This window comes from Neofelis nebulosa, chromosome 9 (assembly GCF_028018385.1).
Source record: "Neofelis nebulosa isolate mNeoNeb1 chromosome 9, mNeoNeb1.pri, whole genome shotgun sequence".
Classification (NCBI taxonomy): Eukaryota; Metazoa; Chordata; class Mammalia; order Carnivora; family Felidae; genus Neofelis; species Neofelis nebulosa.
The window spans coordinates 19,910,364-19,933,320 of NC_080790.1; the positions used below are offsets into that span (position 1 = coordinate 19,910,364).

Below are 22,957 nucleotides of genomic sequence, written 5' to 3' on the forward strand. Positions count from 1 at the left end.
AGGCTCCAGGCTCTGAGCTGTCAGCACAGAGCCCAGCGCAGGGCTCAAATCCACAAACTGTGAGATCATGACCTGAGCCCAAGTTGGACACTCAACCAACTGAGCCACCCAGGTGCCCCATTCTTGCTTTGTAACATAACAATATCCGTCTACTAAGTTGAGTCGGTACATCACATACACTTAATATTTTCATCAATATGGCTGAATTTAAAACCATCACATTGATCGTCTTCTATTTGTCTCATTTGTTCTATTACTTTTTCCCTTTTTTCCTGCCACCTTTTGATTTTATCATTCTCCATTATTGGCTTATGTGCCATATGTCTTTGTTATGCATTTGTAATGGTTGCTCTGATATTTACAATACACCTAACTTAATACAGTCTACTTCAAATATTATTAATTTACATACATTTAAGAAAAATCATGGGGTGCATCTACTCTTGGTTTTGGTTCAGGTCATGATCTCACAATTTGTGAAATTGAGCCCTGTATCAGACTCTGCACTGACAGCATAGAGCCTGCTTGGGATTCACTCTTGCCCCTCCCCTGCTCATGCTATCTCTCTCTCAATGTGGGGCTTGAACTCAGGACCTCAAGATCAAGAGTTGCATGCTCTTCTTTTTTTTTTGACGTTTATTTATTTTTGAGACAGAGAGAGACAGAGCATGAACAGGGGAGGAGCAGAGAGAGAGGGAGACACAGACTTTGAAACAGGCTCCAGGCTCTGAGCTGTCAGCACAGAGCCCGACGCGGGGCTTGAACTCACAGACTGTGTGATCATGACCTGAGTCGAAGTCGGACGCTTAACCGACCAAGCCACCCAGGCGCCCCAAGATCAAGAGTTGCATGCTCTTCTGACTAGGGCAGCCAGGCACCATCTCCCACAAAAAAAAAGTATTTCACCTTCATTTTCTGAAGAATATTTTTGTTAGGTATAGAATTCTAGATTTTATCTTTCAGTTCTATTGCCTTCTGCTTTAGAATAATTTCTGACCAGACATCTTCTATCATTCTTTGTTGTTCTCTATGTAATAGGTCTTTTTATTTTCTTTCTGATTGTTTTTATTAGTTTTTCCTTATTATGAGTATTAGGCAATTTGATTATGATACACCTTTGTGTGACTCTCTTTTTAGCATTTGAGTTTATGCTGTGCTTCTTAAACTGTGGTTTTATAGTTTTTGGACATTTTTCTGCCATTATTACTTCAAGTATTTTTTCTGTCCTCTCTTTTTCTGGGATATCACTGCTCCCTGCCCTCTACAGTTTACAGTCAAAGTGATCTCAAATAACTGTCTAGGTCCCCTGCTTCAGATCCAAAATTACCTTCCAGTTTTCTCTCTTACTATCTCACACATTTCTCCAAAGGATATCTGTTAATACACACATGCTCATCCTCTAGACCACTGCTCACCAAAATCTGCCTCTGCCTCTTCTCTATCAATGTAAGGCTCAAAATGGAATTTGCCCTTCATGGCCCAGCTCAGTAATGCCTCCTCCATGAGCCCTCTCCTAACCAAGGCAGAAAGATGCTCTGTCTCTACACTCTCAGGTCTTGTGGGTCATAGTGGCCCCTTGAAGGCTTGAGGACATCCTTTCAGTCAACTTGGGATGAGCCCCACTCTCATACCCAGGAGAAGGAAAGGTACCGGACCATGCTCTCTGTGATAGGAGTACAAGTAATGATTATATCAAAATGTGCCTGCACGAGACTTTCCTAAGGGAGAAGGTGAGCAACAGTATCTTATGAAGGAGTGAGTCAGGCAGCATCTCTCTTTTTCCCAAAGGGAAAAAATGAGCCACATCGCAGATTAAGTCAATTATTCTGAGCCAGAGGAAATACATCTAAGGGTATTTACTCTCGGATCAGTCTCTCTCAATACGGCCTCTCAGGAGTTGGGGGGAAAAAACATGCCAGCCGGTGACTTCCTTCATATAAAGCCAGGAGATCTTATGGGCGGGCAATTGTGTCCCAGAAAGCCACACAGCTCCTGGCTCCAGGTCTTTGGGGAGAGAGCCCTGGCCCCAGGGCAGCAAACAAGTCCCAAGATTGGGAGAACAAAAGATTAACCATGCAACCAAGAGCAGTTCCCCAGCAAAATCTGAAGCCTGAAGCCACTTCAGTTTCACGCTGGAAACTCTTTCAAGGCACAGAACTCCAGACCAGCTCCTTCAAATGCTCTCACACCAGGTCACCTCCTGTTCCCATCATTTTCCCCACACAACCACACACTCAAAAGCCTTCCACCTGAATAAATTCCTAATACCCCAGTAGCCCTTCACTCACCCTTGTCACCCCAAGTCCCAGTGCCCACCTACCCCTCCACCCATATCCCTCTGAAGCTCTCCCATCTCCACATAAGTTCCTGGAGCAGAGCCACAAAGGATACTCATGAACAGGCCCTCCATCTCCTGTACTGTTGCAGGTCCCTGCCTCACCACATAAACAGGTGTCGTGGTGTGCCTTAGCTCCCTCTTTGAGTGGGTGGAAGAGTACTGGTTTGGGGGCCAGGAGACTGAGGCTACAGATAGGGGCTGGGATGACTGACACTGTCTGTGTGACCTCAAGCAAGTGACTTCCCCTCTGGGTCTCAGCATTCTTTCTCCGGAAACAGTAATATCCCCAAGGCTATATCCCCACCTGGCAGAAGCAACAAGGGCAGTACGGGACAGAGCGCAGCAGGAACAAGATCCTCTTAGATGCAAACCTCAAGTCATCCCAATTTGTAAATTCCACTCAAGCAAAATGCTGCTGAGCACCTCTCAATGGGGATACATTTTTGGATTTAACATAGTTATCAACACATAGTAACACCTGCATCTAAACACGGCTTCATTGTTTACAAAGTACTTTCACTCATTATCTCATACAGTCCTTGCCACAACCCAGTTGGTGGGTCATCGTCACAGCAAACCTGTGAGGTAAGCATTAGTCTAAGAGCTTTACCTATGGTAACTCGTTTAGAAGTTTCATGAAGAAGGCACAGACAAGGCTAAGCAACCTGACCAAGATCACAGAGCTGATAAATGGCAGATCCGGCCCTGGAACCCCAGCATCAGCCTCGGGTCTGGCACTTACTCATCAGGTACATGCCCTTCTATCCTTCTCACTTTCAGAAGAGCAAACCAAACTCAGTGACATCAAATGGCTTGCCTAAGACCCCAGCATCCACAGAGGGGCAGAGTCTGAACTCCACTCCTGTTCAATGACAAAACAACGGTGAAATGGGCAAAATCAGAAACACAAAGGATGTCAGCACTTGACAGAAACATGGGCACTACAGAGCCCCAACCCTGAGGCTCAGGGTTCACGGAGAGATCCGCGGGCATCTAGCTCCTGGCCTGGCTTCCCTCCTCCTGTACAAACCGCCACCCTCTCTCTTTCGCCCTGCAAGTTGACTTGTGTTGGATTTAGATGCTTTGGAGCGTCCCAGTGAATAAACCACTTGGACAAGGGCCACTGCAGGTGCCAGGACTAATGGCGGCCCCTGGCTCCCAGCTGAGATGCTGCTGTCCTGTACCCAGCCAGCTGGGCTGGGCTGGGCTGGGCCCACACTTCCTGCTCAGTGGGACCCACACACAGTCCTTCTTGCTGTGTCACATGGAGGGTGGCAGGAGCAGCTTGCCACGCCAGCCTGGCTCTTCCTCCACTCAAGGAGCAGCCACACGACTATACACAAGAAGCCACCAGTGTGGACCTCAGGTGGGACCTCCTGGCTGGAGGAGGAAAGGGCTGTGGACTGCCCACCTTGAGAGGGAAACTGGTTACCAGTGAGGAGCATGTAGGCGTTAGCACAGTCATACTTCCACTGATTTGCATAAATGTATAAATAATCTCTCAATCCTAAATGTGCATAGATTCACATAAATATGCAAATTCATAGAAAGCTCTCTGCAAGTACACTAAAGACTTAGCAATGGTTGCCTATGGGAAGGGGAGTGGGGCAGGGGGCTGGGAAGAGGGGCTTTCACGGCTACTCTTTACAACTCCTGCCTGGGTGGAATTGTTTCTTACAAGCACTTGCACAACATCGAGGGAAATCAATCTTCATACCTATTGATCCAGATATAAAAGGGGGCTCGATGCCACCAGTAGGCACCCTTGAGGGCTAATACTATGGGTAATATTTTTCCACACTATTTAGTATTTTCCGGGCTTTCCATAATGGACACGTTTGTTACTGTTGTAGTAGATTGAACCGTATGAAATGCAATTAGCATTTTTTGCAGATTGAACATGGTTGGATATTGGTAATTTCATGTGATTCAACCTAATAAGAATTCAAGCATTAACATTCAACAAATATTTATGGAGGGACCGCTCTGTGCCGTGTCCATATCTGGACAAACTGTTCTGGTGTTAAGAAAGTAAATAAACCAAGTCAGGTCCCTCTTGTAGGCAGGACCCCAGGTTATTCTTCTCTGTAGCCCCAGCACCTGGCAACTTGTGCAAACATGCATCTAGAACCTATGTGTTTGGCTGAATGAAAAGATAAATTACTAGCTAGATGGACAACAGATACCCATCAATAGACAAACAAATAAGATTACATAGTCTAGATAATCAATACCACATGCAGCATCCCTGTGACGAAAAAGGCAAAAAAGAGGATGGGTCAGACTCTGGTTAACTTGGCAATCCTGTGAATCTCGGGTGCTCTGGCAGGGCGACGGGAGCAGAGAAGCAACAGAGAAAGGAAACAGCGTGAGGGACGTGCAGGCTGCAGAGGGTCACGGCCATGGGCAGAGGGCAGCCAGGTTGGCAAACACAACCCCTCAGCCATGACCAGCGGTCCCCAGCTGAATGGTCCCTTGAAAGGGCTCCTCTGCCTCTCCCCACTCCCTTAAACAGCACATGCTGCCAGGCAGGGGAACATTCTAACAGTCTCCACAGAGCTGTCCCACCATCCAGGCAGCAGTGGGTTTCTCTATATTAATGTAAATGTTTACACAGATGTGATTCTTTCACGAAGATTCAATACCTAAATTTTCCAAGAGTAGAGACCATTCTCCCCACCAAACCTTAAATTATAGCTATAGAAGAATTTCTGCCTCTAGTGTTCGTGTCCTGCAATGAGGCAGGAGGACAGCATCTGTAAAACAGGAGCAGGGGCCCCTGGGTATGGAGTTGCAGTTTGCACGCAAAAAAAAAATGCCTGGGATCCTATAAGGTTCAAAACCCACATCACCTGAGGACTTCTTGGAAAGGAGAAGTGGTTTAGGCTGAGGAGGAGACTAGGGGCAGTGAGATGGCTGAATTCAAAAACCAGAAGGGCTGCTGGGCAGAAAACAGGAGGCAGGTGCACAGCACTTTCCCTGCATACACTTGAACAGGGAACAGACACTAAGAGGGGCAGGATGGGGCTCAAATAGAAGGGCCAGGAGCGTGGGACAGCACTGAATATTCCAGATGAGTCAAGACCATCCGTCCCTCAGTAAGACCCACTGGCCTTACACACACAGCTGGCAGGATCCTCTCTAGAACACTCCTGCATTTCTGCTCTGACTTCTGGAGTGTTTCCCCACAGGCAGCTGTGTTTAGTCCCAAGCCTGGTTACATCAGCTGTTTTTTGGTATCCTATTTACATAATTTATATATAACCTAAACAGAATAGGAGTTTGAAAAAAAGGCAATTGTTTCTAAGAAAAGTGAATATTCTGGAAGTTTTTGAGTGAACAGCTAAAATTAGTAAAGTAGTAAATTAGAAGTGAGCAAGATAGGGGCGCCTGGGTGGCTCAGTCGGTTGAGTGTCTAACTTTGGCTCAGGTCATGATCTCATGCTCATGATGAGTTCAAGCCCTGCGCTGGGCTCTGTGCTGACAGCTCAGAGCCTGGAGCCTGCTTCAGCTTCTGTGTCTCCCTCTCTCTCTCTCTCTCTCTGCCCCTCTCCCACTCGTTCTGTCTCTCTCTCAAAAATAAATAAAAACATTTAAAAAATGTTTTTAAAAAGTAAGTGAACAAGATAATAGCATAAACATGGCCAGGAAGTCATAAAAATCTAAAATCCTGTACCCAGATTATTTCCAACTGACTGAATTCTCTCTCTCCTTTAAAAGAAACTGGAAATTACAGATGACACATCTTAACTACAAGGGACACCAATGTGGGCACCTAGACACAAAGGAAAGATCTTTCCCTCAACAAAAGATAAGCAGGTGACCATATAGCTAAGTGTATTCAATCAAAATAATGTTAAATACATATAAATGTGTATATACGTACAATTGCTTTGGATTCCTGGGATTTTACGGACTTTCTAAAAATCTACCTCACTGCATTACTCTTTACATACAATCAGCAAGTGTGTATTTTGATGAGTGCTGACAAATGCCTACAGCTATGTGACTACACCCACAATCATGATTCAGAGCCCCCAAAAGGCTCTATTAGGGCCCATCCAAGCCTGCTCCCTCACCCCACAGTGTGTCCGCAGAGGTATCACAGCTCTTACTGCACTGTATTGAGGTCATCCATCGCCTACTCTCTTTCCAAGCTTTGATTTTTAGTCCCTTTCCTTACAGTGACATTCACTCTTTTTGGTGTAGAGTCTATGTGTTTTGACACACAGCTGGGTGGCCACCATCACGAGAACTTTGCACATTAACTGACCACCTACATGTCCCAATCTCACCTGGTAAGAGCGTTTTCACTGCATTTGGATCTGGAAGACCTGAGATTAACCTGCTTGCATTTTCACTGTGGTTCTGGGCACCATATTTGCACCATGTCCTTCCTTCCCTTTCTCTCCATCTACAGTGCCAGAGGCAAGAATATCAACTCAAAGTAGGTATGAGGCCTAAAGACATTCAGTAGATAAAAAATATTTTAAAGATCTATGTAAATGTCCTTTGTAATTAGTTTTAACAGCACCTTCAGACCAATGAGGCTGTTCTGAAGGAAAGGGAGTGCCCCATCCCCAGAGAAATGGAAGCCAAGACTAGAGTATGGGCTGGGGACTCCACAGCCTGCGAGTTGGACCATGAGCCCCAAGGATCCTTTCCACCTCCAAATCCAGTGAGAAGTCTCATGAAGTGTGTATTAGTGTATGCTGGTGAAGAGAAGCAAAGCGAGGCCACCCAGGAGGGCTGTCCCACAGCCCCAGGGTCCTCTTTATTCTCAATAAAGAAACCAAGCTCCACATGGCCCAAGTGATTTGACCCAATGGAAGAATGATTTGACATTCCTCCAGTCCAAATCATTCTGAAGCCTTTCTTCACCCACTACCTACTCTTAATTCATCCTTCTCAAAATAGAGAAAGACATTAAATGAAAGGTCACTGCTATGGTACAAAACAAAAACAAGCAAAAGAAACCCCCCAAAAAATCAAAGGACAAAAAGCCTGCGTTAAAAGTCCAGTATTCTTTGTCCTCATGGGAAACTTCACCTGAAAAGTACGTTCCCTCTAACATGTCTAAGGAAACAACAACAAAATGTTGGCCTAGCTCCCCTATCCCCCAATAAGGGGAGTTAAGTTTCCAATGACCCAACCACGGTGCCCTCCAGACATCTGGAGCATGGAGCTTCTCTTCTTTCCCTTGGGATTGGCCCAAGTTGTTCTAAAATTCCTCTCCAGTGGAGCCAGTAATAACGACAGCAAAAGCCAGAGCAACAGGCACTGCTAGGCCCAGCGGTGCCTCAGCCCTACACCGGAAAGCCAGGTACATAGGTTAGTGCATTTCATCACTGCACTGACCCAGTGAAGAAAGATTCACAGAGGTAGAGACTAGACAGATTAAATAACATGCCTAAGCTCTTAAAGTTGGTAAGTTGGGAGCTAGGAAGTACTTTGAGTCAAATAACTGTGAAGCCGGTGCCTTTATGGATTCTCAAAGCACAAACCCATTAGCAGGCCCCCAAGGTCCCTTCACTAGTTTATAACTATAGAGGTTAGCAGGGTCTGAGACCAGACACCATGGAAGGAAGAGAAAATGTTCCCTAAAATAACCACGCTACATTGGGACCTTTCTGAAATAAAGAGACAATGTCCCAGGTGTGTTCCCAGAGATGGGTGATTTAAACAACTACAATCCCAATGTGCGGGGGTGGGGGTGGGGGGGTTGTTAGTGTCTTAGTGTCTTCCAGAGTGCTTGTGAAGTATAAACTATAATCACATGTAGGAGTTTAGAAAAAGAGCTGGAGAGAGAATTGTGCCACTTTCCTGGCTATCAGAGGGAGGCTATGTCTAACAGACGGAGTCGCCCAACACTGGGAAATGGGCCTATGGGCAGCAGGAGCAGTTCCTAGCCTGAGATGAGGACCCACCCTCAGCACCATGCACTGTCCTTTGCTCAATTCCCCTTCAGGAAAGTACTGATCTGGATTCTTAGGAATTTGTAGCAAATATGTACCGAGTAACAGACAAACATAGTATTTCCCTCCTTAGGAGAGTAGCCAGGTCCATCTACTATCATCAAGTTGGTGACCAAGCCTTGGGCTTACCAGTCAGTCTCTTAAGAATTTGGCCCACGGGGATCAATTATCCAGGACCTGGTCCCACCGAGTGAAAAAGAGCCTTCCCAGGGTAGCCAAGAAGCCCACCTAGAGCCGACCATGGAACTGGGAGGGGCAGCTGCCTGACCTTATGCTGCCAGATCAGACTCAGCTGGTTACATTTCACGAGGACCAGTCTTGAAATGGTGCAGGAACAACAAACCACAACTGTGGAAATCTTGCAAAGGTTCAGATCCAGACCACGTACTTTGGGGTTTTGAATGGGGGTGAAGGGTGGGGTGGGATTTCATCTTAAACATGTCATTTTCTGTTCTGTTTACAACAAAGAAAGCGTTCTTGAAGAGAGGAAAGGGAAAAGAAAAACCTTCATTACTAATCAAAGGAAATTTCTTAGAAACCACAAAGAGGAACTTTGCTGGAGGAAACAGCTAAAAACCTGATCAGAGGAAGGAAGAGGCATCAGACATAGACTGGCCGAGAGGGAGCTCAAAAAACAATCCAATCTTACACCTAAAGAAACTAAAAAAAGAACAAACAAAACCCAAGGTGAGTAGAAAAAAGGAAATAATGAAGATCAAGACCAGAAATAAATGACAGAGACTGAAAAAAAAAATCGAAAAAAAAAAAATCAGTGAAACCAGGAGCTGGTTCTTTGAAAAGATAAACAAAATTGATAAACCTTTAGCCTGACTCATCAAGAAAAAAAGGACCCAAATAAATAAAATAAATAAATCAGAAACAAAAGTGAAGTAACAATGGACACCACAGAAATACAAAGGATTGTAAGAGAACCCTATGAAAAATTATATGCCAAAAATTGGACAACCAAGAAGAAATGGATAAATTCCTAAAAACATACAATCTTCCAAAAGTTAATCAGGAAGAAATAGAAAACCTGAATTGACCAATTACTAGTAACAAAACTGCATTGATAATCAAAACTACCATAAAATAAGAGTCCAGGATCAGATGGATTCACAAGAGAATTCTACCAAACATTTAAAGAGAATACCAATTTTCATCAAGCTATTCCAAAAAATAGAAAAGCAAAGAAAGCTTCTAAATGTATTCTATGAGGCCAACATTATGCGGACACTAAAACCAGCCAAAGACATCAAAAGAAAGAAAGAAAGAAAGAAAGAAAGAAAGAAAGAAAGAAAGAAAGAAAGAAAGAAAGAAAGAAAAGGAAGGAAGAAAAAGAAAGAAAGAAAGAAAGAAAGAAAGAAAGAAAGAAAGAAAGAAAGAAAGAAAGAAAGAAAGAAAGAAAGAAAGAAAGAAAGAAAACTACTGGCCAATATCCCTGATATACACAGATGCAAAAATCCTCAACAAAATACTAGCAAAACATATTCAATAATACATTAAAAAGATCATTCACCACAATCAAGTGGAATTTATTCCAGGGATGCAAGAATGGTTCAATATTTGCTAATCAATCAACACAATACACCACATCAACAAAATGGATGAAAATCATATGATCATCTCAAAGATGCAAAAAAAGCATCTGCTGAAATTCAACATCTGTTCATGATAAAAACTCTCAACAAAGTGGGTTCAGAGGGAACATACTTCAATGTAATAAAGGCCATATATGAAAAATGCACAGCTAACATCATACCCGATAGTGAAAAGCTGAGTCCTTTTCTTCTAAGATCAGGAACGACACAAACATGTTTACTCTTGCCACGTTTATCCAACATGGTGCTGAAAGACCTAGCCATAGCAATCAGACAAGAAAAAGAAATGAGGCATCCATATGGGCAAGGAAGAAATTAAGCTGTATTTGTAGATGGGGTGGGGCATGGATGCTCTGGGCTAGGGAACTCCTCATCTGGGCTCCTCCCTAATGCTAGGTCCTAAGCCCACTTCTCTGGATTCCACACTTTCCTTGGGCAAAATGCACCCTCTCTGTGGTGATGGGGGCAGAGAAGGTGGGATGGTAACAGCTCCAACTCTGCTCTATTCTCCTAAATGATCTCACACAAATCATTTTTGTGCAAGGAGATTAGAATTAGGCCAACAGGATATCTATGACTCATTTTTGGGGCTCCTAAAAACCCTCCTCTGTTGCTGTTTTTCCCTACACAAGGATATGAATAAGTGGCAAAGGAGTATTGATTAGCACCCCTGAAAGGTTTTATATAAATCTTTCTTTAAAAAATAATTTTTGGGGTTCCTGGGTGGCTCAGTGGGTTAACCATCTGACTCTCGGTTTCAACTTAGGTCATCATCTCCCTGTTTGTGAGATCGAGCCCCACATGGGGCTCTGTGCTGACAGCATGGAGGCTGCTTGGGATTCTCTCACTGGCCCTCTTTGGTTCTTGCTCTCTCTTGCACTCCCTCTCTCTCTCAGAATAAATAAACTTAAAAAATAATAATTCTCAAATCACTCGGCTTAACCCTAAAACATTTCCCCGATCTTGGATCTAGCCAAAGATTTATGAAACTCTCAATGAGTTGATGGGAAAGGAAATAAAGGCAAAACCAGAGCAGGAATGTACATATTCAACATTTATAGAGCAAAGTCACAACCAAGGCACCACAAAGGGCTGCAAAGGAATTCTACGATCAGTCTTAACCTCTCCTTGAGGCAATGACAACCTGTTAAGAAAGACAAATTTGACATGTTTCTGAAACATGTACATGAGCAAACTCCCACCTCCTGGGAAAGGAATACAAATATCAAAGCCAGGCTGCTGATCTAGATGATGTGTGGAGAGAAAGGACCAGCACTGGTGCTGGGGTTGTGGTTGGATGCAGAGACAGCTTCCCTGTAAATTGGCACAGTGCCCTGGACAGAGCAGGTCTGCACCCTTGACAAGAGGATTCTTCTCAAAAATATAATGCATGAAAAGCTCACGCAAATCAACTATGAGCCACTGTCTTTTTTTATGTGCACTGCAGTTTCTAAAAATTTCTGAAAAATCATAGAAATGATGGATTTCACAGAGAAGCAATACCTTAAAGAAGTTATATTATGCCTTGCTCTGGACCACATTTCTAACTTTTGAAGCATCCTGTGGTCACATGGTATTTTGGTATCCCACCCAGACTCATGGATTTCTTTAACCCCTTCTCCCTAGCATCCCCCATGTGTCCCTGGTTTGGTAGGCAGCCTCAGAGGATGTCTGCTCTCCATCCCTTTCCTCCCTGTATGCACAGGCCACTCTCACATCAAGGGGAAGAAGGTCCCCTTATCTTGCATCCAGGTTAGTGTGACCTTCTTTGACCACAGTGACCAGTCTAGCCTCTAAAAACAACTCTGGTAGCTGCCATTTCCTCCCAGAGACCACCACACCTGTGAGGAAATCCAAGCTAACCACGTGGAGAGGTCATTTAGAGGAGCTCCAAGGCTCCAGGCCTCCCTAGAGCTTTCCAGCATAGTGGTCAGCTGAATGCCAATGGCTGAATGCAACAGCCCAGGCGGTCAAGTGAGTGACCCCAGCCAGTGCCACCTGAAACACAAAAACTGTCCAGCTGACCACAGTCAACCCACAGAATAAGATAGTAAGCTATTATTCTGAGGTTGTTACAGCAATAGATAACTGAAACACTTAGTAAATTGGATGCATTTATGTGCGGTAAGGCCAAAGAGAAGTGGGCCATTCCACATTAAAGAGTTTCCTAGAGAACCAAAATATCCAAACTAGTTTTTATCAAACTCTGGCCAAAAAGGTTTTTAGAATGCAATACCACACCCCATCTTATACTAAATGTAACTTAATATTTTCTTGATGAATGGGTCATCGCTGCAGAGACATCAGGAACTACACTGTCCTAGGACCTAATGAAATCTCCAGAAGTCACAGAAGTATGTAGGCTTTTGGTTGCAACCCCCATTCAATCTCTGGACAGCTATACGCCTTGATCAGTAGCAATATGCCTGCCCCTAGAAACACCTCATCCTCTGTCGCATAGCGCCTTCTAAGGGTTGGGACCTAATCCCTGCTGGAACTTTATCTCAACAGGTCTGGGGAAAGACAGTCTAAGGGGTTCTTTTATGTTTGAAGAGAAGGAACTCTGTTACCTCACTGATCTGGGTTTGAATCCTGATCTGCCACCTGCTCGCCATATGGCCTTAGACCAGTCATGTCACTTATACACATTTCAGTGTCCCCATCTGTAAATGAAAACAATATCTACCTCTTGCTGGGAGCTACTTACCGGAAACACAGCAAGAGTTCAGTGAATGAGGGCATCCTGTCTATACTCCATATTCAGTGGGCCTGGCCCTGCACGTGGGTGTTCCCCCTGAGCACACACACAGCTGAGCGTTGGTCAGGATTACACCCACAGAAGCCTATCATCAAGAGTGCATATCAATGGGGTGCCTGGGTAGCTCAGTTGGTTAAATGTCCAACTCTTGATTTCAGCTCAGGTCACGATCCCAGGGTTGCAGGCTTGAGCCCCGCATGGGGCTCAGCACGGAGCGTGGAGCCTGCTTAAGATTCTCTCTCCCCATACCTCTCTGCCCCTCCCTTATGCTTATTCATTCACCACATTCACCATGCTCAGTCTCAAAAAAAAAAAAAAAAAAAGTGCCTATCAAGAGAACACAGTGGAGGAGGGGCCAGGGAGGGAAGGTCTGAATATGTATTCAGGGTTGGAACACCCCAGGGGGTTTAGCGTACAAACGTGAAGGAACTGGAGAACAAGAATGACCTTGGAGTCCTAGGAAGTCCACCTCAAGGAGCATTCACCAGGGCTGTTGGGCAGACCAAGTCCAGGGGCCTACGTGTGTGTACATCCTGGAGTTTACAAAGCAAGCCTGGGGGCGGGGCAAGGGGAGACCCGGGCATGGATGTTGGGGTCCGACTGGCACTGCTACCCAGTCCCCCACTACTGGCCCAGCCCCAGGCTTTAGTTTACTCTCCAGGAAAACCAGCTAATGATAAAAGTGCCAATTTAAAATAAACATGAGGGATCCGATATTCACGGCCAAACATGAGTGAGGTAACGTGGTGAAAGTCAGGACCCACTGCATATGCACGACAAGGACGTACTAGAAAAGCTGTTCTCACACACAGGAGGATCAGAAAAGGCCACACACACACACACACACACACACACACACAACCGGGATGGGATTGAGGGGGTGATTTTCTGCAAAGTTGTTTCCATGTTCAGTAATGCACTGTTCTTCCACAGCTGGATTTGATGCCTCCCCGTCCCTTCTACACCTTTCCTTAGTATTCTGGTCCTAAAACATGCCCAGCTGCGCACACGGCGCAGAGGGATGACCCTTCTGTCCCACTCTGGGATGGTGGCTTTGCCTCCCCGCCCGTTTCCTGCACACCTGCCTCTCTCACCCTGATTGCTCAGAGCCCCCCAGCCTGCTGTCCTCCTGCGCCAATTCATCACATTTCATCTCACACATACCCACCCAGCCATGTCCCCACCAGGAAGAGTCCGTCATGGCCTCTCCCCTCCTTGTATCCAATTCCCAGGGGGAGACAGGGGGGTACCTGCTGTGATATTTTAGGGCCTCCCACCTCTTGGTACCTTTCTTCAACACCACTCAGCAAACGTGTTTCGGGGCAGCCAGAGAAGCAGGAAGAGGCTCAGAAGCCTGCATTCCAGAGGAAGAGAGGATCTCAGGGAAGCCTCTGGATATGTCCTGCCCCCTCTCCCCATCATCCCCCCTTCTCACTCAGCAGGGACCCCTCCCCCGTTATCCAGCCCCTCCACTAACTCTCAACCTCCCTGAGCCTCAGTTTTCTCATCTGTAAAATGGAGCCAGTAACATCCAGGATCAAATGGGATGATGTATATAGAACCCTAAACTCCAGCCTGTGGATGAAGGAGTCTGGAAGCATCAGCCCTCTCACACAATATCCCTCCTATAGCTGCCTCCAGCCCCCCCGGAGCGGAATGTCCATCCATGGGGTGAATGCTGTGTGATGTGTACATGTGAAGGAATTACACATCCCCGGCATATCGTGTTCCCATTTGTAAATAAAGGTCTTAACAGGCTATTAATTCCAAGAGAAAATTTTGCTCTCAAACAGCCTTTCTGCTATGAAATAGTTTTCAAATATTGCTCCTTGCCCCTAACCAGTCACAGACTCTTTAACAACCCCGCCAGAAGGGAACAGGTTGTGTGGGCGCATTGAGGGTCTTGGGAATCGCCACTGGCCTCAGGAATGCTCCCTACCACCTTAACTGCGTTTTCTGCCACCCCCCCTTCCCCCATCAGCTGCTGCCTAGCCCTGCCCTGGACCCCATCCTGCTCCATCACATCACCCTAAGGGGCAGTTTGGGGCAGTAGAGGGCAAGTTGTGCCATAAGAGGAGGGTGGCGCCAGGACCCAGGCAAGGGGAGGGATGTGCGGAGACCCCACTAGCTGCAGCTTGCTCCCCCCAGCCCAGCTCCCCTACACCCCCCAGCCTCGGACTGGGATTGTCTGATTCCCATTATCCCCAGACCCCACAGCCAGCAAGGCCCATACTATTGCTCAGTAATCTTCACTCATCCACTAATAAGTGAAACCCCAGCAACACCCCAATCCCACACCCCATCTGACAGCCTGGCTTGACCTACTTTTCTGGTCAGAACCCCAACCTTCCTGCCTCCTAGGAGAAGAGCCCAGGGCAGGCAGGATGTCTTGCCGCTGACATTTCAGGCTACCCTGAGGTCTCCCTGTCCCTGTCTATCCCCTACCCCCCACTAAAGGAGTATGGGTTTGAGAGCACGAAGGGTGCAGAGGAGGAAGCCATCGACAGTGAAAATGCTTCTTAGTGCTGCCGGTGGCAGCAGCAACAGGAGCATTCCCAAAGCCCCCAGACCCAGTGCCTGCTGGAACCCAATTCACCGCCCCCTACCAGCCCAGGAGGGAGTCACTGGCTGGATCCAACAGGTGATGGGCAAAGAAAAAGAAAAGGGGAGTCTTTAGGCAAGAGAAGGAAAAGCACGGTGGTGCTGGGGTCTGGAGAACATTCCTGGGGTTACCCTAGTTGGGGATCCGGCTGTCCCATTCTCACATCTCGGTCCCATCCTACCCTTGATCCCAGTAGGTAACATGGGCCCGCAGGAGCAGAGGGCAGGTGGGTGTTGCTTCATTACACAGCTGGAGGAGAGATATATCCAGTGTTCTCCTCCCCACAGCGCACACAGCCACCTGGGGCTTAATTTCCACCACATTCAGAAATACTGAATGCAGGGACTCTGTGACTTAAGGAAAACTTGGGCAAGTGGGTCTGGGAACCCAGGCACCTTTTAAAAAGGCACATTAGTTCCAAACAAGTGACTCAAACTTCTGGAATGCAGCCCACTGAAAGCTGGGGCCTCCTGCTTTCTATCTCAGGCTCCCAAATGGACCTTGAGAGGGACCTCCTCCTTCCCCTCCATTCCCAAAGTCACATTCAGGGCACTGCTTCCATGCCAAGGCCATGCTCTCCTGGGATGCTAATATTGTTATCTTCTGTTTATTTCGTTTTCTTTTTTCCCGGTTTCCTAATCTTTTGGGTTTTTTGTCTCTTCTTAGCAGCACCCACAGGATACCAGCAAATCACGAGTTTAGTGGCTGGGCTCCAAAGGGGAGAATTTGTTTTTGCTCTCTTAAGGGACAGCGAAGCATATGGGAAACTCCTGTGGTCCAGGGGCCCAGACAGGGAGGAAGATGCCAGAAGTGACTGTTTAGTAGAAAGTAACGGTTCTGAGTTGGAGGTCAGACCCCAAAGGCTGCCATGCCCACCCGCCTGTCTGCTCTGAGCTGTGCTTCCTACCATTTCCAAGCAGGAATGACCCCTGCCACTCTTCCCCAGATAGCTTCCAGCAGGACCCTTGACTGGCAGAGGCACAAGCTAAAGCTCACGGACTCAAAAGTCAAGGTAGCAATGGCGGATTGTCACTTTATGTGAACAGGGCATCGGGAGAAAAACCAAGGGAACTCTTGGTGTACTCATGGGGCCCGTGCGCACCAGCCCGGGGCTGGGCTCCTGCAGAACGCACAAGGCTTCCTCAGAGAGGACCCTGCATGAGCAGGAAAAAGTTAAAACAGAAAACCTGTGTTTTCCTCTAACCAAGTGGGAGGCAATGGGACGGCTCCCTGGCGTTCTTGCATCAACCCCTATGGCACTGCTGGGCCTATGGAGACTCAGCTCTCAAGCCCAAGAGACCATGATAATGGCTTTGGCAGAGATGTAGCCAGCACCATGACATAGGAGGAAGAGCACTGGAACCGGAATCGAGAAATGGACGCTCCAGGCATGTGATCACTGTAACTACTTATGTAGCCTCGAACAGGGCACTTTCCATCTCTGGGCTCAGGAATAAAGGAGGCAGCAGGTAGGGCACAAGACTGTGGAACTCATTAAGCCCCGCAGGCTCCTCCAGATGGGTTAGTAGATAAACTCAGATGCTGAGAATCACACCTCCCAGTCTCTGTAGCCCCTCACCGCCTAGCCAGGGTCTTGGCTCCTGGCAGGAGCACGATGCGATTAGTTAAGTGGTGGCCCAAACTCCACCCATTCCAGCAGAACGTGTCCTCAAAGAACTAGCAGACCCTCCACTACCGTGGCCAGCACGACTGTCCCCATACCTCCCAACTGCTCTACACACCGTGAGCTCCCAGCGGCAGACGCAGGATCTAGGACCATCACACCTTTGTGTTTCCTAGGGCATCTCTGCCCACATGCCCTCTGATCTTGATAACAACCACTTATGTAGACATACGGTCCCCATCCGACAGAGGGGCACTGAGTCTACACAAGTCAGTCAACTGCTGAAGCTAGTCAAGGACAGGCTGGAGACCAGAGGCTAAGGGAACCCTCCCCTTCCCCATAAGAGGTCTTTCTCTTGGAGATCAAGGACAGAAGCAATGACCAGGAAGACGCTGCCTTGGAACCAGGCCTAGTGGGCCTTCCTGCTGCCCACCTGGGCTGGACACGGGTGACAGAGTGGCCCTGAGGCCCAATGTCCTGACATCCTCCACTCCCTCGGGCCAAGCACAGAGAAGCTCCAGAGAAACTCCAGAGGTTGAGAGAGAGACGGTCTTTCCGTACAAGCAGCCCAGAGCCCCGGAGGCACTCCCCCAACATATGCTGACTCAAGGGCAAAGACAACAATGCCATCCCACCTTTGAAACTGGTACCACCTCGCAGGAGAGCTGGTGGGAAGGGAAGCCCCTGGGTGGGACTCAAGGCGGGACTCACCTCCCTCAGCAAGTGCCTGCCTTTCAGCCCATCCTGCTGCTGCTGGGCCACGGTGACCCCCAAGACGAGTGTGTGCACAACACAGGAGACCACGGAGATGATGACGATGGGGCTGAGGCTGAGGGGCAGCGTGATGAAGAAGGAGAAGACAAAGAAGGTCTGCCAGCCCACCGTGTCGCTGGCCGCATGCGCGCGGGCAAAGTTCAGGCCCAGGTAGGAGAAAATCTGGGCAGTTATCAGCAGCCACAGCAGGTAGGGCACCACTTTCCGGGTGACGCGGTCGGGGAGCAGCCCCTTTTTGCAGAGCACGAACAGGAGGATGTCCAACAGCAGTCCCATCCCAGCGACGACCAGGGGAGCCAGCTTGTCGCTGGAGTAGACCACCGCGCACATGACCACCACGTAGCAGTCGAAGAGGGCCGCAAAGACCACCAGCACCAGCAGCGTCTCATGGCGCTGCCGTTTGAAGTAGGTCTGGTACAAGTTCTCCAAGGACTCGGGCACGAAGGTCAGCCGCATGAATCGAGGCAGGCAGAGGCAGGATCCCGAGTTCCGGACAGAGATTTCATGGGTCCGGCCCACCCCGCGGTCGGGGTCGGAGGGCAGGCTGACCGAGTATTCGGCGGAGTACTCAGCCGAGTACTCGGGCTCGGAAAAGCCCTGGTTCCTTGGCATCCTGGCGACTGTCTGCTTCTACCAGCCCAGGAGAGGTGGACAGGGATCAGAGGAAGGGCTCTGGAACGGGCCACCTACCAGGGCTCTCGAGGGCCGGCCACCTCCAGCAGGACGCAGAGCAGGTCTCCAGGGCACAGGCAGCGCTGATCTGGAACTTAGAAGGACAACGCCAAGTAGATACACGGCTCTTCATTCCTATCTGTGGTTTCTCGTGACCCATCCTACCCCTCCCGAACGAATCGCTGCTGCCCGAGGCTCCGGGACCAGGGCCTTCTCCAGTCACCCCCACGCTCACGCCACCATCGGACCACCCACACACACACACATACCTGGTCCCGTCCTCGCCAGTTTCCTGTCTGTGGCTTGCCAGAGGCCCGACCACCTCTCCATCCCTCACACTCCGGGTCCATCTGTGTCATCCCTTCTCCCTCAGTCCCTGACTTCCTCACCTAAATTTCCAACAGGCCCAAGCCTTAGAAGCTGGAGATTAAACGTGCCCGGGAGCAACCAGAGCCATCCCGGGGATTCCTGAATCTTCCTGGTGTTTACTTCCTTCTCCCACCCAACCCTGGGCGGCTCCGGCTCTCCGCCTCCGGGCACTACCTGCCCTCGGGAAGGCTGGCCTGCCCCTGCATTTACCTGTGCGGGAACTCGGGAGCCGCGTGGTCCGGCCGGTCCCCGCTCGGGCTGCGGGGCTGGGTCACGCGTGTGGCGCGCGGGGGCCGCGCCGCCCCGCCAGCGTCCCGGTCCCCGGCAGGAGGGCGACCCCCCCCCCCCCTCACCGTCAGGCCCGGGATCCGGCCGGGAGAGGCGCGGGGCTGCCCCTCAGCATCCGCGGGCGCCCGGCCGCAGGAGGAGGAAGACGGCGGGGGCTGAAAAATCGGGGGGCGCCCGCCTCCGGGGCTGCGGCTCGCGGCACGGCCGGACCCCTCCCTCTCGCCCCCGCTGTGGCGGTGGCGGCGGCGGCGGCGCGGCTAGGGGCGCACCCGGGGCCCTCTCGGGCGGGAGCGCGGGCCGAGGCCGGGGCAGCCCGCCAGCATCCTCTGGGCCGCCCGCGCGCCGAGCGGAGCCAGCCGAGTCCGGGCGCGGCGCGCTGCACTGTGTGAGTCCCCGCGCGGCGCCGGCGGCTCCGGGGCCACGCGCGCTCCAGGCCCCGGGAGGCGGGCGGCGCCCCTCCCTCCCCGCAGTCGCCGCCCTCTCGGCGAGCGCGTCCCGGAGTTGGGCGGGGTGGGGGGGGGGGGCGAGCGCCCCGATCCAGCCCCGCGGCCCGCGTGGGGTAGGAGGCGGAGGAGAGCGGGGGCGAGAGTCGCAGGGGCCCCGGTGGCCCCGCGCCCCAGCGGCCGGAGGCGAGCTGCCTGCGGCTGCTGCGTGGAGGCGCCGGGGTGGGCGGCGGGCAGGAAGGATGGGCGAACCGATGCCCCCGCCTCCGCCCTGGGCAGGCCGGGTCTCGGAGGATGAAAGCCCGGGACGTGCCCTCCCGCAGGTGAGGCGCGCTCGCAGCACCCCTGCCGCCGCCTCTTTGGCCGCGGCTTCCTTCTGGGCGCGGAGAGGAGAGGCCGGGACTGAGGTTTGGGACTGGCTGCCCCGCCGGGCCTAAGTGTCCCCGCCCACCCTGGCAGTCCAAGCCTTCCGCCGAAGGGCCCGCAGCTGAGCTCTGTTTGAATTGTTCCTGAAGGAGGAGGGTAGGAGTGGCCCGGTAGGCACCTGGCACGTGGAATCGCAAGCGATCCGCTTCAGAAAGATCTCGCGTGCACATTTCACCTGCTTGAGATGGGTCTGAATTTACAAACTCTGCTGAAAAACTAAAATGCTCCTGTGAACGGTTAAGCCTATTAGTCTCTTACACCTTAGTATAAATTACGTTTCTTGGCTTTGACAGAACACCTTGCCAAGATCAACCACAGACTTTAAGAATTTAGATAAAGGGAAAGGGGAACGAAACGTGTGTGTAGTGCGGGGTGGGCGGTGGGGAGTTGCTGAAGACTGCCAGCAGCATTAGGGAATGGGCTTCCATGGGGACAGCAGAAGAAATGAGTCAGAGAGGAGAGAAACTCAGCCATCCAGGCCCTGGGAGGACAAGTCTCTTCGTGCCACTGAGAGTCATCCATGAATGCCCTTTCCAAAGCCTCAGCCACCTCACATCCCTCAGGAATAGATTCATCAGAGAATTGATGCTACCACAGCTGTTTCTGTCCTTCTCTCTACTAATTCTGAAAACTTGCCAACCTCAGTCCAAACCTGTCAGGGCATTGATTACCAAGGCGGGGGCATAGCATCAGAGTTTGGAGGAGCATAATTTGAATAAAACAGCACCTTTCCCCTTTGTTTTAATTTGTTTGGCGTTCCAAAGTTTTTTTTTTACTTTGAATTGTTACAGGATGTTAAAGGAGACATGATTTTTATGTTTAACAAAGGCGCCTGTGTTAATAAAGGGGGGAAAGCCGATAAATACTGTTTGGGCCTGCTTTGGGACAAAGGACACCCACATTGCACCCTCCCCCTTTCCTGGTAATAAGACAATCCTTGGAGTTCTCCTGCCCGGCTTCCTACTTGGCAAGACCACGTCCAGCTCCCGGGCCACGTGGGTTCTTTGCTGGGCCTTTGCCCTCACGTCCCAGCCTTTGTACCACACTCACCTAGCAAAGGGAGAGTTTTCTGCACAGATACCCCTGGTTAAAAAAAACAAAAACAAAAAAACAAGCCTGATTTCCTGCCCCTCCTGCCCTAATCACTGGCCTACACTACTCCACTTCCTGACCTTCCACAATCCTCCTCTCTCTGCTGTGGACACCTATCAACAGCCGGGCCGGGCATCAGGGCAGGCCAGAGGAGCCACACAGTCCCTGCCCTCAGGATGCCTGCCGTCTCTGTGGGGGCACCAAATAACCAATAAGACAGACCCTCGGCTGCACCCAGGTGGCAATCAGAGATGACCCGAAACTGGGCCTTTCAGGACTGGGTGGAAGGATCTGACTCGTTCTGAAAGGGGCGCACTCAGAGACCTGAAGCCTCTGACAAGGCTCCGCGGGGGAGGGGAGCGTCCGGAGCACATTCCCATCCCTACTCTGCTTTCTGGGTATGGGCTCAGCCCTTCCCTGGGCATGTGGGAACCCCCACGGGCCACCCTAGGAGCCAGAGGCCACTGAGTGAATATTCCAGAGCAGGAAAGCAGCTCAAGGTCCTGCATGCGGAAGACATCAGGGAAAACACAACTAGTGGGAGACGGGCAGGCGGCCCTGAGAGCCTTCCGCAGCTTCTCCGGCACCTGGAGCCAGATAGCCACTGAATGAATGATTTCCCTAGGAAGAAATGGCACTTTGTAAGTGCACCTCTTGCCCCCGAGGGAACCCACGGGCCTCATTCACTGATACTGAAATGTCCTGGTCCAGGGAAATTAAAAATAACCCCACTCAAGAAAAGGGTAGGAAGTGTCTTCAGTTTCTAAGCTATACATTTTGTATCTATCTTAAAACACATGTACACACAGGCACGCACCCACGGAACCCAAGACTGTGAATGGCTGCGTGGGTGACTTGCCTAGGACGCATGTCCTAAACTGGGGACAGAACCTGGGTGTCAGCTGCCTTGGAGTTCTCCTGCCCGGCTTCCTACTTGGTAAGACCACGCCCAGCTCCTGTGTCAGCTCGGGTGGGTGTCCTGACTCCCACCCTAGCCCAGGACAAAGGATAGGTACCTCTTTGCTTGTATGGTTTGAGACTAGAGATGATTGCAGAGTGTTAATTGTTGTTGGATAAACAGGAGTGGTTTGGGCCCCTGGGGAAATGTGGTGGCTCCGAATCTAGCAAACAATAGATCCGAGCAGAACCCTGGTGTCCTGGGGAAAGAGAAGTGGGAGGAAAGAAGATCATTAGCTCCTCTGGTGCTGGGCCCCAGGAGAGCCCTGTTTGGGGCCTTAGCCGAAGGCAGAGCCCGAGACCAGGGCCTGCATACAGCTGGTTTAATTGGACAAGTGATTCCCAGAGAAAGAAGGTGGGGAAGCCGGTTAATACAAGGGTGTGTGATGAGTGGTCACCACGGACAGTAGGGCTCAATCCATGAGTGCAAAAAGCAACTCAGAACTTTCTGCTGGAGGGCTGGAAGAGGGGAGTATTCATGCACTCGCTTCCCTACCCCACTGGGTACTTCCCGGTGTGCACAAGCTTCAGGGACGACGAGGCAGGGAATAAGACAGTGCAGAGAGGCGACATGCGTCCGCTGCATGACAGAGTGGATGGGTGGGCCCAAAGGATGGGCAGACACCACACCACTGTCCCATAAGGGACCAGACCCCTTGTCAACTCCTGCCAACTCAGAGGTTTGGATCCTGTCACCTGGAGGAGAGAGTCACGTGGTACAGGACAAAGCTGGCCCCTGTGCACTGGCCGTGTGTCCTGGCAGGGCAATGACCCAGCACTAACCCCTAGATGGGGTCACTGCGAGGCAGGAGGAAATTAACGGGAACCAAAGCGGTTAGCAGATCTCCACGGAGCAAGTCAAAGGGAGGAGCTCCCATCCATCTCATGGCCGGATCCCCAAGGCACTCTGGCCACTTCTGTCCCAGCGTGACTGTTCCAGGGTGGGCTGCTGTCTCCCTCGAGCTGTCTCTGGTTGCATCTGGGAGCCTGTGTGATCAGTGGGCATGTGTGTGATCAGTGTGCATGTGCGTGATCAGT

General features: G+C 50.1%; 1 protein-coding gene across 4 annotated transcripts in view; it reads right to left on the bottom strand.

Moving 5' to 3' along the window:
• The window catches only part of ADCY3 (adenylate cyclase 3), an 89,489-nt gene extending 69,651 nt beyond the window's left edge, over positions 1–19,838 (bottom strand). Inside the window, exons 1-2 of one of the 4 annotated variants that reach the window (XM_058682698.1) lie at positions 18,924–19,836; positions 17,610–18,438 (exon numbers count right to left, since the gene is read on the bottom strand). In XM_058682698.1, the coding sequence (XP_058538681.1) occupies positions 17,610–18,284 (675 nt within the window). In that variant the 5' untranslated portion in view covers positions 18,285–18,438; positions 18,924–19,836. Of the gene's footprint in view, positions 1–17,609; positions 18,439–18,923 lie in introns of all 4 variants that reach the window. The other 3 variants (XM_058682696.1, XM_058682697.1, XM_058682695.1) reach the window with 3 other exon arrangements.
• Positions 19,839–22,957: the final 3,119 nt, after the last annotated feature.